Source organism: Diplotaxodon limnothrissa, linkage group LG15 (genome assembly GCF_057381915.1).
Source record: "Diplotaxodon limnothrissa isolate DT_005_m linkage group LG15, D_limnothrissa_male_GT1.1, whole genome shotgun sequence".
NCBI classification, from domain to species: domain Eukaryota; kingdom Metazoa; phylum Chordata; class Actinopteri; order Cichliformes; family Cichlidae; genus Diplotaxodon; species Diplotaxodon limnothrissa.
The window spans coordinates 41,340,822-41,354,876 of record NC_140610.1 but is presented as its reverse complement, the minus strand read 5'-3'; the positions used below and the strand labels follow the sequence as shown (position 1 = coordinate 41,354,876).

The 14,055-nt window shown below is 40.8% G+C and overlaps 1 protein-coding gene across 1 annotated transcript; it reads right to left on the bottom strand.

Moving 5' to 3' along the window:
• Positions 1–9,822: 9,822 nt before the first annotated feature.
• On the bottom strand, positions 9,823–10,811 carry LOC146618026 (uncharacterized). Its single transcript, XM_085372821.1, has 2 exons — positions 10,772–10,811; positions 9,823–10,679 (listed from the first exon to the last, which is right to left on the bottom strand). The coding sequence occupies exons 1-2, from the start codon at positions 10,809–10,811 to the stop codon at positions 9,823–9,825; spliced, it is 897 nt and encodes a 298-aa protein (XP_085228947.1).
• Between the last annotated feature and the right edge of the window lie 3,244 nt (positions 10,812–14,055).

Here is a 14,055-nt window from a genome sequence, read left to right as displayed (position 1 = left end):
AATGGTCGGGCATTGCACAGCTACAAGCATTTCACCCCCATGTCATACTGTGTATGGTTGTGTGTGTGTGACAAATAAAATTTGAATTTGAAAACTTAAGTCTTCTCTATTTTCCTAAATTAAGAAAATAATCGTGTTAAAAAGAGCTTCTGTCACTCAGATATGATTAAGAACATTTTCTCATTTATGTATAATTTGTCAAATATTACATCAGCTGACAAATAGTTAAGTCTTCATTTGTTTTCCTGAATAATAGATCCACATCATCCTCTCTATGATGGAAAATATAGTCTAGTCTTGCACAATGTAAAGTACATAAATACTGTCCTGGCAGGCAGGAAAATCAGGCTTTATATTGAAGTAAATGATCTTAAGTTTGTAAAGTAAAATTTGAGCTTACTTTAGTTCTTGGTAAATTACAGAGCAGTTAATCCTCAGGGAAACGTCGAAATGTCACTAAATAGTGGTCTGCTTTCATACGGTTGCAGTGTCTCTTCAGTTTTGTGTTCATATGCTGATGTTTTCGTTCAAAACATGCTTAAATCCCTAACTTTTCCCTGGAGGCATCGCTATGGCAACAAAACAACATGTTCCAAACAAAAACAACCAAGCTGTTTCCAGAGCTTAATATTTAACATGTCTTTATTATAAACTTTATTTGTACAAATCTGTGATGTTGATGTGCACAACGTGGGATTTAGACCTCGGAGGGTTAATCAACAACTCACGAAAAATTAGGTTTAAATTTGTGTTCATGACGGTGCAGATTTCTGACATTTTGTGTACTTTAAGCATTTAACAATTTGACTGTTTTCTAATAAAAACTGTGTGAAACTCAAGTTAGACCTGTGTTTGTAAATGAACCGCCCCATGTTGTGTAGCTTTCTGGATTTTATACTTATTGGGCTACATATTAATTTATTATACATGCTATACAGCAGATAAAATCTAAACTCACATGTTTTATGTAACTAAAGTGTTTAATCATGTGGGCTACAGACAATAATCAACTAATGGACTATATTGATATGAGAAACGTGCACACTTACTGCAGTTGAATCATTTTAACTATATGTAACCACCTGCGTATGTCTTTGAAAAAAAAAGGCTTTGATTTTTCCCCTCCATTTGATTTCTTTGCCACCCTCATGCCGCCATAAGAAGATTTTTCTAGATCCGCCCCTGTCGAGACTTTCAACCCCAGGTAGGCCAAGTATGGAGAAACGCAAGAAAAAAAATATCTGAAGAAAACAGAACATTTAATGATGTCTGAGCAGATTTATTTGCGTTTCTGATGAGAGCGGTCTACCAGTATGCCTAATTTGTTGATTGTCGATCTTCCACATATGTATTTGAGTAGCTATCCCACACCTTGAACTATGATAAAAACAAACACCGCTCACACCTCACAGATGACAGCTTACAGTCCTGCGTAAAGAGGAAAGTGACTTCGTACAGCTCCGGTCTGCAGAGGTTCAGGAGCAAAAGTCCCATGTTAAACATATCACGGCAGACCCGACGATGTTTGCATGAACATGCTTGTGAAATGCACTATACACAGGTACACACACACACACACACACACACAGAGTTTGACATGTGTGTCAGAGTACTGTGCATCTCTGAAGTTCCTTCAATCCCTTTAAATTTGTTCCCAGTATACAATTCCTGAAATCCAGACGGGTGTTTGGAACATGTTTCCCCTGCACCAGTCTAGTTTGATTTCTTTTTTAAATAAGCACATCAGTACACGCATTTGTACTGATAGGGATTGTTATTACAGATTCAAAGCTTTTTCAAGGAAGTCATTCTGTTATTGTTTAAATCTGAAAACTTTTTTTTAAGATTTTAATTTTCTTGTACTTGCTGTTGAATACATGGAGGTGCATTATAATGCACTGCCCCACTGGGGCTTTCAATTGCCTTTGCAGCATGACTGATTTATACATCAGCACCACTGTAGTGGAGCAAAAAACCTGCATTTATTACCTTTTAGCATCATCAAAGATTCATTTTGAGAGAAACTTTATTATTTAAAATTTGAATTAGCATTTGTTTCTGTGCATTTAGTTGTAAAGAACATGGACTATTCAAACAAAGTCATTATCTATGTGAGAGTATCATTTAAAACTTTTTGGTCCTCTATTATCAAGAGTTTCTTGAGTTTTGTAGAGAAGCCTTCTTTAAGCCCTTTTATGATACTTGAGACTCTGTTTTTTGCCACGTCAGTGTAAATGGCTGAGCTCTTTTAAGCTTTACCGTGTATTTGTCGACAGTCTCTTTAATCCCGCTCACAGGTCACAGAGATCAGAATTAAGGAGCTCATGACGAGTGGATCAGACAACTTTTACCATGAATGGCAGAGACTAATCCGGTATAATATTGCTGTAAGTTTGCAAAATATATTTTTGGAAGCTTAAATAAGGTTGTACGGTGTGGATGAGCACGGCCACCCTTCCATTGTTTAAGTAAATCTGCCAGAAAGTAACTGCTCAGCCATCTGTGTTGTGTGTGTGTGTTTACATGTACACTTCAATGGCTAGTGTGATATAATGCCATGATGCATTTTTTGTAATCAGTGTTTTAATGTCTCATTTTGTTTTTAAAATCAAGCCCTCAGTTCTTGTTTTTATCTTTTCTGAGCTGCAGGCAAAGCTAATTGTGTCCAAAACAATCTTGTTTACGTACAAACTAACAAATCCGACCTCCTCAGAAAGAAACACTATTTGTAAGCAGAGCGTTTGAGCTCTAGAGGGCACCACTGTAGAGCCGGTGTTTGGGCTTGGTAATGGCAGATGGAAGATAATCAGCTGTTAAACTACGACTGTGTTATATCTCCAAGTAGTCTTCAGGAACAGTTCTTGAAGGACATCCAAAGCTCTTCTTTGGATGTTGCTGCCTTTTATTCTGCTCTCTGCCAAGATCCCACACTGCTTCAGTAACGTTGAGGTCCAGACTCTGTAGAGATGAATCCATGACTGATAGTGTTGCTTTGTGTGTTTGAAATAATTGTCACGCTAAAAAAAGAAGACGCCACTGTGTTTTCCAGTTACTGTTGTACCGCTCTCCTGATCTCTTCCTTACATATTAACGATCATTCAAACCGAGTAGTTAACATCTTTTGTTGATTTTTAGTCAAGTTTATGTGCAGTTTGACATACCGTGGCCTTTTCTCCGTTTCCCTTCCACTCAGATCATTTCTGATGAGACTACAGCAAACAGTGGCTCAACTGCAAGATGCATCTCTCAGGTCCTGTCTGGATCTGGACCTCAGATCTGGCTTGTTTTCTATTGCTTAAAGACATGACTTTCAGATACTGTTCATCTGCTATAAATGCATTTTTATATACTGCCACTTCTCTTGATAGTTCCTTCACATCTGCCCTCATATCGGTAATTTTCATCGATTCAACTAAAGAAATGGGGTCAAATTATGTTTTGTTTTATTGTTTTGTGACAGGCTGCTAAGAAGAAAAGTGCCTAAAGATACTATGTATAGTTCTTTTTAGCAAGTTGTCTTATGTGTAGACATAACACCAGTTCATCCCTTGAGTTAGGTGCCTTATGTTTGAATGGTTCTTAGTTTTGTGTGAAGGGGCTTAACAATTAAAAGACATGGTCAGAGACAAGGACCGCACTGAAAATGAGTTAAAAACGTATTTCCAAAGACCTGCAGAAAGCCTGAGGCAAAATATCACAATAATAAGGTGGGGGTCGTGGGGGTCTGGCAGACATAATATGGTCATTGCAGTGGTGCATTGGTACAACTTTTAAACCTGGTGTTCATACTTTTACATTACAAAACAAAAATCTAAGTAGTTTTGAAAGCATGCGCAAAATGCAGTTGCTAAAAGTGAACGTTTCATTTTCACTCTGAGAAGTAAAACATGCAGTAAATGTAAACATACATGTCAGTTACTTTGCCTGTTTCAACCAGTCTTATGAAGCCATGCATGTATAAAGTATCAGCCCTGTTCAGCACACACCAACCAGCCAATTCTAACATTTAGTGACTTACTTTTAATTCATTGCTAATTCTTTTGTACTGTTCATAAAGTAAATTGGAATGTAGGATTCTTACATGTAACTTTTAGATAAAAGTCCCCTGTCACAGAGGTCCCACATGGTGCAATTTGATCAGACAAGAAATACAAGGGGTTGCTTTGGGCTGCTGAGGTTAAAGTAAGAGGTACACAGCAGGAAAATGTGAAAAAATAGGGTTTAAAATAACCATCGTTCTCAGATTAATAATTAATTCTATGATAATAAAAGACCCCACAAAAAACAATTGATTGTGGCACAGTCTCCGACTCACACTATGTGGGAGGAAGTAGTTTCTACAATCCAGACTGAATGTTGAACGTGAGACTGGATGGCACCGCTTTGTCTTCTCAGCTCAACTTTCACCTCTGACTTGCAGTGACACATTTCTTTCTTTGTTGGCAGTGTTGTGATAACTAAGGTTGAAAAGCTGTGCAGTCTACATAAAACTGGATAAAAACAGAGGGATGCTCAGGGGAGGAATCACAGTTAAGGAATGGCAGTTAGGCTGCGTTCACACTGCAGGCGAAAGTGCATCAAATCCGATTTTTTTGACCCTCTGCGACCCATATCCGATCATGGTGTGACAGTGTGAACGGCACAAATCCGATCTGGGTCACTTTCGTATGTGGTGCTGAATCCGATACATATCTGATGTTTCAGAAAGCGACTGCTGTTTGATGGTCAAGTCGCATTAAATCCATCTTTTACGTCACCGACACAAGACAGACGCCAACTATCAGCGCCAGTGAAGTGCCCGAGAAGACATCGCGAACGCTTCCTGACCATCCGGTGAAACTGCTGGGAAGACAACGTTGGAGAAACGTGAACATTTTATTTGTACTGTATAATCTGCAGATTCTGACAGAAATCTGCAGCTATCCTTTGAAGCACTGCTCCTCTCTAAAACAGCAATAAGGATCATTATTAGGTTAGTTACATTATTATGTAATTAACAAAATAACTTAAAGCAAAAATTGGGAAACGTAAAGTCCGAAGTCTTTATATTAAGGGCCATCAGTCAAACAATACAGGGAGTGCAGAATTATTAGGCAAGTTGTATTTTTGAGGAATAATGTTATTATTGAACAACAACCATGTTCTCAATGAACCCAAAAAACTCATTAATATCAAAGCTGAAGGTTTGTGGAAGTAGTTTTTAGTTTGTTCTTAGTTTTAGCTATTTTAGGGGGATATCTGTGTGTGCAGGTGACTATTACTGTGCATAATTATTAGGCAACTTAACAAAAAACAAATATATACCCATTTCAATTATTTATTTTTACCAGTGAAACCAATATAACATCTCCACATTCACAAATATACATTTCTGACATTCAAAAACAAAACAAAAACAAATCAGCGACCAATATAGCCACCTTTCTTTGCAAGGACACTCAAAAGCCTGCCATCCATGGATTCTGTCAGTGTTTTGATCTGTTCACCATCAACATTGCGTGCAGCAGCAACCACAGCCTCCCAGACACTGTTCAGAGAGGTGTACTGTTTTCCCTCCTTGTAAATCTCACATTTGATGATGGACCACAGGTTCTCAATGGGGTTCAGATCAGGTGAACAAGGAGACCATGTCATTAGTTTTTCTTCTTTTATACCCTTTCTTGCAGCCACGCTGTGGAGTACTTGGACGCGTGTGATGGAGCATTGTCCTGCATGAAAATCATGTTTTTCTTGAAGGATGCAGACTTCTTCCTGTACCACTGCTTGAAGAAGGTGTCTTCCAGGAACTGGCAGTAGGACTGGGAGTTGAGCTTGACTCCATCCTCAACCTGAAAAGGCCCCACAAGCTCATCTTTGATGATACCAGCCCAAACCAGTACTCCACCTCCACCTTGCTGGCGTCTGAGTCGGACTGGAGCTCTCTGCCCTTTACCAATCCAGCCACGGGCCCATCCATCTGTCCCATCAAGACTCACTCTCATTTCATCAGTCCATAAAACCTTAGAAAAACCAGTCTTGAGATATTTCTTGGCCCAGTCTTGACGTTTCAGCTTGTGTGTCTTGTTCAGTGGTGGTCGTCTTTCAGCCTTTCTTACCTTGGCCATGTCTCTGAGTATTGCACACCTTGTGCTTTTGGGCACTCCAGTGATGTTGCAGCTCTGAAATATGGCCAAACTGGTGGCAAGTGGCATCTTGGCAGCTGCACGCTTGACTTTTCTCAGTTCATGGGCAGTTATTTTGCGCCTTGGTTTTTCCACACGCTTCTTGCGACCCTGTTGACTATTTTGAATGAAACGCTTGATTGTTCGATGATCACGCTTCAGAAGCTTTGCAATTTTGAGACTGCTGCATCCCTCTGCAAGATATCTCACTATTTTTGACTTTTCTGAGCCTGTCAAGTCCTTCTTTTGACCCATTTTGCCAAAGGAAAGGACGTTGCCTAATAATTATGCACACCTGATATAGGGTGTTGATGTCATTAGACCACACCCCTTCTCGTTACAGAGATGCACATCACCTAATATGCTTAATTGGTAGTAGGCTTTCGAGCCTATACAGCTTGGAGTAAGACAACATGCATGAAGAGGATGATGTGGACAAAATACTCATTTGCCTAATAATTCTGCACTCCCTGTATTGTTTGCTCTGGGTCTAAACAGAGCGCGTTGTGTGTGACGTCTTCTTTTGCGCATGCGGCCGCTTTGGTTCACACTAGAGCGCGTTTGCTGTCTCATTTTATTTGTAGTGTGAACGAGCAGACAAAAAAATAGGATTTGATCAAAAAATCGGAATTGAGCATCAAGACCTGCAGAGTGAACGTAGCCTTAGAGAGGAAAAAGAGAAGAAGAAAATGCAAAGGAGTGGAGGGGCTAAAAGAACCACTCAGATTTAACAAACCACCCAATCAAGCTGCGTCCTTAGAATTGGCCCCCTCCCTTATTTTTCACCACGTGAGAGTGAAGAAACACAGCTGTGCCTCAGAGGGCTGAAATAGACAGAAACGCTCCGAGAGCATGTGAGAGTTGAAGCGTGGCACGCAAAGAGAAGGAAAGGTCTTACAGAAAACTGAAATCTGCTTTCAAATAAAATAAGAAACTAAAAAAAAACTTAAACAACTGTGAGGAAGAGCTTTGAGAGGAAGACCTGAACTCTCAGGAGATCTGTGTAACAACAAAGCGATGAGCTCAGTGTCTCGGGATGAACACAACATAAAGAGAATAAACCCTGAAAGGAAACTGGATACCAAGATGTGGGGAAAAAGGTGATGAAGAAAATGAAAATGTCCTTTTTAAATATTTTTCCTTCCTCTTTTCAAGTTTTACCTGTCTGGAACAAGGATTCTTTTCTTTTGAGGCTTCTGTGGAACAATGTAAGGTTGTCTTTCCTTTTCTGAGGAGGGCCACATTTTGACAATATCCTACGAGGTGTCGGTGAGCTCCTGTGGAGACTGGCTAATGAGCAAATAGTGAGACATGTCTCTAGAAGATGTCAAAAGCACCACCAGCCTTGGGGCTGAAAGCAGTGCTTCAGATCGTTCCAGTGGCCACTGTCTGAACCAAAATCAGGACCAGGGGGTGAACCAGAGTGAAGGCCAGGATGGGATCGTTCTGGACCGTATCGGCTGTCTGTTAGTGGATAAGTTGGATCCCAGTGACTTCACTGGGAGGTTTTCAAAGATCCAGTTGAGGTCCAAAAATATGAGAAGGATCATTAATAGAGGTATGTGGAGGCTGGCTCTAAAAACTTTGTTTGTTTTGTTTTCTTCTTCTGAGGAGCACAAATGCGAATGAACACAAGATGGGTCAACACAGAGAGGAGGCAATGAGATACATGTTTTGTAATATTCCCAGGACGTTTGAATGTGATTGCTTATCTGTCATGACCTGAGGAGTTACGTTTAAGGGTGGAAATGGCAGAAAGGCAGGTCGAACATCCAGCTGAAAAAAACGATCCTCCGCTTGTCAGCTGGAATGTGGGTGTGTGCGGTTTTTAGCCGCTTTGAGATTTGAAATGGCTCTTTGTTGTCACTTGGAAACTCGACAGGTGTGTTTGTTGTGGGTTTTGAAGACCCTGTGAAAACCGATACCCACCTTGAACATGAATCCAGAAAAAGACATGCTTTTGCATTTCTGGCCTCAGTATTGTTGTTTTCCCCAAACCCCTTGTTCTCTCTCAGCTTACCTTAACCTCCGTGAATTTTATGTCTAAACACTTCCAACATTTTAGGGAATCTTTACAGGCGTACTTGGTATTAGAGTGTTGTTTAAATTTGTGGAATCAAGTAATACTGAATGGCATTTGACGGAAGATTAAAGACGCTTTAGGATAAGAGAAGCAGAATGCTTATTTTGTGAAAAGGGGGAATATTGGTGTGAGTTAGTGTCTGTGCAACAAAGCAGCACCTGCACAAACATGCTGTTATTGAGACTTCTCAATAAATAAGCTTGTAGAATGCAAATGCCATGAAATGTAAGATTATAGAAGCCTCTGCTGATGAGATAATGTACATGTGTTAGTCTGTGATGGTACACAAACGCGTTCTCACTAGAGTTATCTGACCCAGCTGTGTCAAGGACACACTACTGTGTGAGCCCCGTTTTGGTTTTGGTGATTGAGTCAGTTTGATTTATGAAGCTGAAATGATTAATACAATCACAGATGAGTAGACATTTATGCTACAAGTTCATTTCTTGATCGAAACGTAGCATTAAACATGCACAGCTCCAACCTCTCCATCAGGTCTTGAATGATAACAAGTCAAACAATGTCTGTAAAGTATGCATATTATACACAAAGACAGACTTAAATGAAGACATTGATCCGACACATGTAAAATGTAGCCAATTGTGTTTATTGTTATCATTTTATTATCATCTCTCTACCCTGTGTTCTCAAAAGTGAACACAGGGTAGAGAGATGATGGAGGAAATGAAAATGGGGGGGAGGGGTTGTAAAGAAGAGATTAAGAGGACAGATGGGGGGGGGGGGGGGGGTAGATAGAAAGAAGGATAGAGACAGGGGAGGGAAAGCCCCAACAATCATATGACCCCCTATGAGCAAGCACTTTGGCGACAGTGGGAAGGAAAAACTCCCTTTTAACAGGAAGAAACCTCCGGCAGAACCAGGCTCAGGGAGGGGCGGCCATCTGCTGCGACCGGTTGGGGAGGGGCAAGGAAAACAGGATAAAGACATGCTGTGGAAGAGAGCCAGAGGTTAATAACAAGTACAATTCAGTACAGAGAGGTCTGTTAAACATAGTGGGTGAGGAAGAAACACCCAGTGCATCATGGGAATCCCGCGGCAGCATTAGGCTGGGCATGCACTGTGCTCTTTTTGGCCCATTTTGAGCCGATTTTTCAGTCGTGCGACCGTTTTGGGAGTCGTCCCGAGTTTGGCCTTAATCGTGTGTCGTGCATCGTCTACATAACGAGGGTAACGGGGTAATGAGAAGCAATTAAAACCTCACGACCAGCTCCCGATCATCAATCGTTTGCTCGCAAGAAAACCAAACCTGTTTGAAATCCTGTGGGTCGTCCTGAGGGTGTCACCGCAGCGTCTCACACTGCCCACGCGCAAACGCAGAAATGAGAGCGAAAAGATGGAGTCGAACGGCGGTGCGGTGTGTGATCTGGACACAAGCGATGGAGGCACAAACTTCTCACCCCTGCGAGTCAAGCGTACAGTTTGAGCAGGAGCTGAATAACGCGACTGAAAGAAATCGCACAGTGTATGCCCAGCTTATTGCAGCATGGAGGATTCAGGGTCACCTGAGTAGGCCATCAGCCTACTAAAAGGATACTGAAGAAACCCGTCGAAATAGTGTTAGTCTTCATCACTGCTGCTGCTGGACTCATTTGAACACCTCCAAAGTTTGCAAACAGGCAAGTATTCCTCTTCTTCCTCAAAGTCCTCTCGGGAACGCTTCCTCGAGCCTCCAGCTTCATGGTTGTCAAGCTCTTCGTGCGCATCTTCAAAAAGTTCATCACTGCTGCTCTCAGAGTGGTCGTACACAACTGAGCTGGTCCCCGAATCAGAGTTTGCAAGCCTGGATTTTTTGCTATTCTCTTCTTCGTCTACATCTTCCTCTCTGGACCTTTTCGTGGATCCACCAGGCTGCGGTTCTTCTTCTGTTACCTGCTGAGGACAGCCCTCGCTATCAGTGTCACAAGCAGAGAAGAAGTCAGAGTCGTCATCAGAAAACTCCTCGCTCCATCTGATTCTTTTGTTTGGTTCCACATCTGCTTCATCCATCTCTCTAGACCTCCTCCTGGATACACCTGGCTGAGGATCCTCTTCTGGGATGTACTGGTGAACATCCTCACAGTCTTCAAATGCCTCATCAGAATCCTCATTTTCAATGCCACCAACAACAACAGCATTATGATCCTCGTGCTGTTCATTGTTGTCAGCATTGGCATTATTGTCCCTCACATTCATATTTTGAATGTTGACATTATTGTCATTGGCATTGTGACGGTAATTAACATATTGTTCCACTAATACATCTATTAGCTCATTCAGCATCCAAAACATATCATTGAGAAGAAAATAAAGATCGATGTGGAAGCCCCGGAGTCCATGAATAGGCTCGAAAGCTGGTCCATTAACTGGTCCATTAACTGGTTCATTAGCTGGTTCCTGATCTCCACTTTCAAACCTTTGTGGGTTAACCTGTCGGCCTGCAAGATCATTTAATCTTTTAATTAGCATTCATAACTATCTGCTGAAAATCTGTTTTTCATCCATTTTAAGACTGAGCACATGTGCTTACCATGACGGTTATTGTGTGATCCATCTCCTCTTCCACTCATTTTGACTACAAGGAACACAAAACAACAATGATCAGTAAACCTCAACTCAGCATGTTCAGAGAATTTGCTTTTTTTGTGATGACTTCAGGCTGCGTCCGAACGTACGCGGCTGTGTTTGAAAACGCACGTTTTCCTTTTTCGTTTAAAAAAAATCCAGTCCACATGTGCAGTTTTGAAAAAATATCTCCTTCCACATGTAAACGCTAAAAACAAACTGAAACGCTGTCAAGAACACGCCAAATCTTAACCGTGTGGAAATGTTGGCCAATCAGAAGTCTAGAAGCCTGGGTGGGAAAACCTCACAAAACCTTACGTACTTCTGAGAAGTTTTTGTCTTTTTCTGGAAAAGCAGCTAATTTTGTGTTACTTTCACGTGCCTTCATTGTTTCAAATGTTAATAACTAAAGACAGCTTTTTGGCTGGAACAGACTCACAACTTTGGAATGGACAAAATGCATACAGCATACATAAATGTCATTTTTTAAAATGACATTTATTCCAAACTGACGTCAGGATTTGGGTTGGGAGAGCGTCTGTGTTGAATGTAGAAGCCACGTCTGATGCCTCTGTGTTTCTAAATGGAGGCACAGTAACTGTGTGTGTATATGTAAGTGTGTAAAAACTGCAGATACTAAGAGTAACAGACACAGTATGTTGTCTACATCCGCCATTGTAGAAATGGATCTCATGTAAACACTAACGTGGCCACAGCGTCAACAGCGGCGCACACTTTTGACATTGCCTGAGTAAATGTCCGTTTTCCTCGTCCACACCTAAACACAAAAACGTCTCCACCCTGGCAGGAGTTTTTAAAAATCTCACCTTTCAGTGACTCAATCTGCTGTTTAGGTGTGGATGAAAGGCCCAAATGCAGAGACAAAGCTGCGCTTTCAGAAACAGCCGTGTACATGTGGACGCAGCCTCAGTTTCTCAGAAATTCTAATAGTTTGTTGGAGAACAAAATGGTCGGGCATTGCACAGCTACAAGCATTTCACCCCCATGTCATACTGTGTATGGTTGTGTGTGTGTGACAAATAAAATTTGAATTTGAAAACTTAAGTCTTCTCTATTTTCCTAAATTAAGAAAATTATCGTGTTAAAAAGAGCTTCTGTCACTCAGATATGATTAAGAACATTTTCTCATTTATGTATAATTTGTCAAATATTACATCAGCTGACAAATAGTTAAGTCTTCATTTGTTTTCCTGAATAATAGATCCACATCATCCTCTCTATGATGGAAAATATAGTCTAGTCTTGCACAATGTAAAGTACATAAATACTGTCCTGGCAGGCAGGAAAATCAGGCTTTATATTGAAGTAAATGATCTTAAGTTTGTAAAGTGAAATTTGAGCTTACTTTAGTTCTTGGTAAATTACAGAGCAGTTAATCCTCAGGGAAACGTCGAAATGTCACTAAATAGTGGTCTGCTTTCATACGGTTGCAGTGTCTCTTCAGTTTTGTGTTCATATGCTGATGTTTTCGTTCAAAACATGCTTAAATCCCTAACTTTTCCCTGGAGGCATCGCTATGGCAACAAAACAACATGTTCCAAACAAAAACAACCAAGCTGTTTCCAGAGCTTAATATTTAACATGTCTTTGTTATAAACTTTATTTGTACAAATCTGTGATGTTGATGTGCACAACGTGGGATTTAGACCTCGGAGGGTTAATCAACAACTCACGAAAAATTAGGTTTAAATTTGTGTTCATGACGGTGCAGATTTCTGACATTTTGTGTACTTTAAGCATTTAACAATTTGACTGTTTTCTAATAAAAACTGTGTGAAACTCAAGTTAGACCTGTGTTTGTAAATGAACCGCCCCATGTTGTGTAGCTTTCTGGATTTTATACTTATTGGGCTACATATTAATTTATTATACATGCTATACAGCAGATAAAATCTAAACTCACATGTTTTATGTAACTAAAGTGTTTAATCATGTGGGTTACAGACAATAATCAACTAATGGACTATATTGATATGAGAAACGTGCACACTTACTGCAGTTGAATCATTTTAACCATATGTAACCACCTGCGTATGTCTTTGAAAAAAAAAGGCTTTGATTTTTCCCCTCCATTTGATTTCTTTGCCACCCTCATGCCGCCATAAGAAGATTTTTCTAGATCCGCCCCTGTCGAGACTTTCAACCCCAGGTAGGCCAAGTATGGAGAAACGCAAGAAAAAAAATATCTGAAGAAAACAGAACATTTAATGATGTCTGAGCAGATTTATTTGCGTTTCTGATGAGAGCGGTCTACCAGTATGCCTAATTTGTTGATTGTCGATCTTCCACATATGTATTTGAGTAGCTATCCCACACCTTGAACTATGATAAAAACAAACACCGCTCACACCTCACAGATGACAGCTTACAGTCCTGCGTAAAGAGGAAAGTGACTTCGTACAGCTCCGGTCTGCAGAAGTTCAGGAGCAAAAGTCCCATGTTAAACATATCACGGCAGACCCGACGATGTTTGCATGAACATGCTTGTGAAATGCACTATACACAGGTACACACACACACACACACACACACACACACACACACACACACACACACACACACACACACACACACACAGGTCTTTATCACCAGGTTCCACATTTATTTACAATTTTCCCAGGTTATGACTGAACACAGTCTGACAGCTGTCGGTCCCAGCTGATTTCCCTCTCTCTCCGCTCCTCTCCGTCTCACTATAAAAAGGGAGGGAAACCATTATCAGTCCAAATCGCCATCAGCTGTTCTCACCGGCATCTCCAGCACCGCCCCGTTGAGCCCACTGCACCACTCCTCCCCTGCAGCCGCACCCAGGACCACACCTCCGCCACAATGCTTTACGGCTTCTCTTTATTGACCACTTTTCACACACGGTTTCTGTACACGTGCATCTGGCTAGCTTTCCAGCACAGAGCCCTGTACTAGTGATGTGCGGATCAATACTGAAATATTGATTCCTCCGATACAGTCATTTATGTTCTAGAATTGATTCTCACATTAAAATGTTGATATTTTAGTAATTTAGGGTAAATCTGTAGTCTATCATTAACAGGAACACAGTGGAAAGAAACATAACATTCAAATTCTAATAGTTTTGCCATCCATTCTGCCAGAGTTGCTTCTCTGACAGATTTGTCTAAGGATAGTGGAAAAGGTCTCCCATGAACAACCTCAAATGGTGTAAGTTTTTGAGAGCCTTGTGTTAATCTCATCCACATTTTTACTAGGCCT

Bases quoted from the DNA above. Each gene is read 5' to 3' on its own strand.
- LOC146618026 (XM_085372821.1), bottom strand. From the start codon at position 10,811: ATGAGTGGAAGAGGAGATGGATCACACAATAACCGTCATG. The intron at 10,680-10,771 runs GTAAGCACATGT...ATGATCTTGCAG, and splicing joins ATCACACAATAACCGTCATG to GCCGACAGGTTAACCCACAA.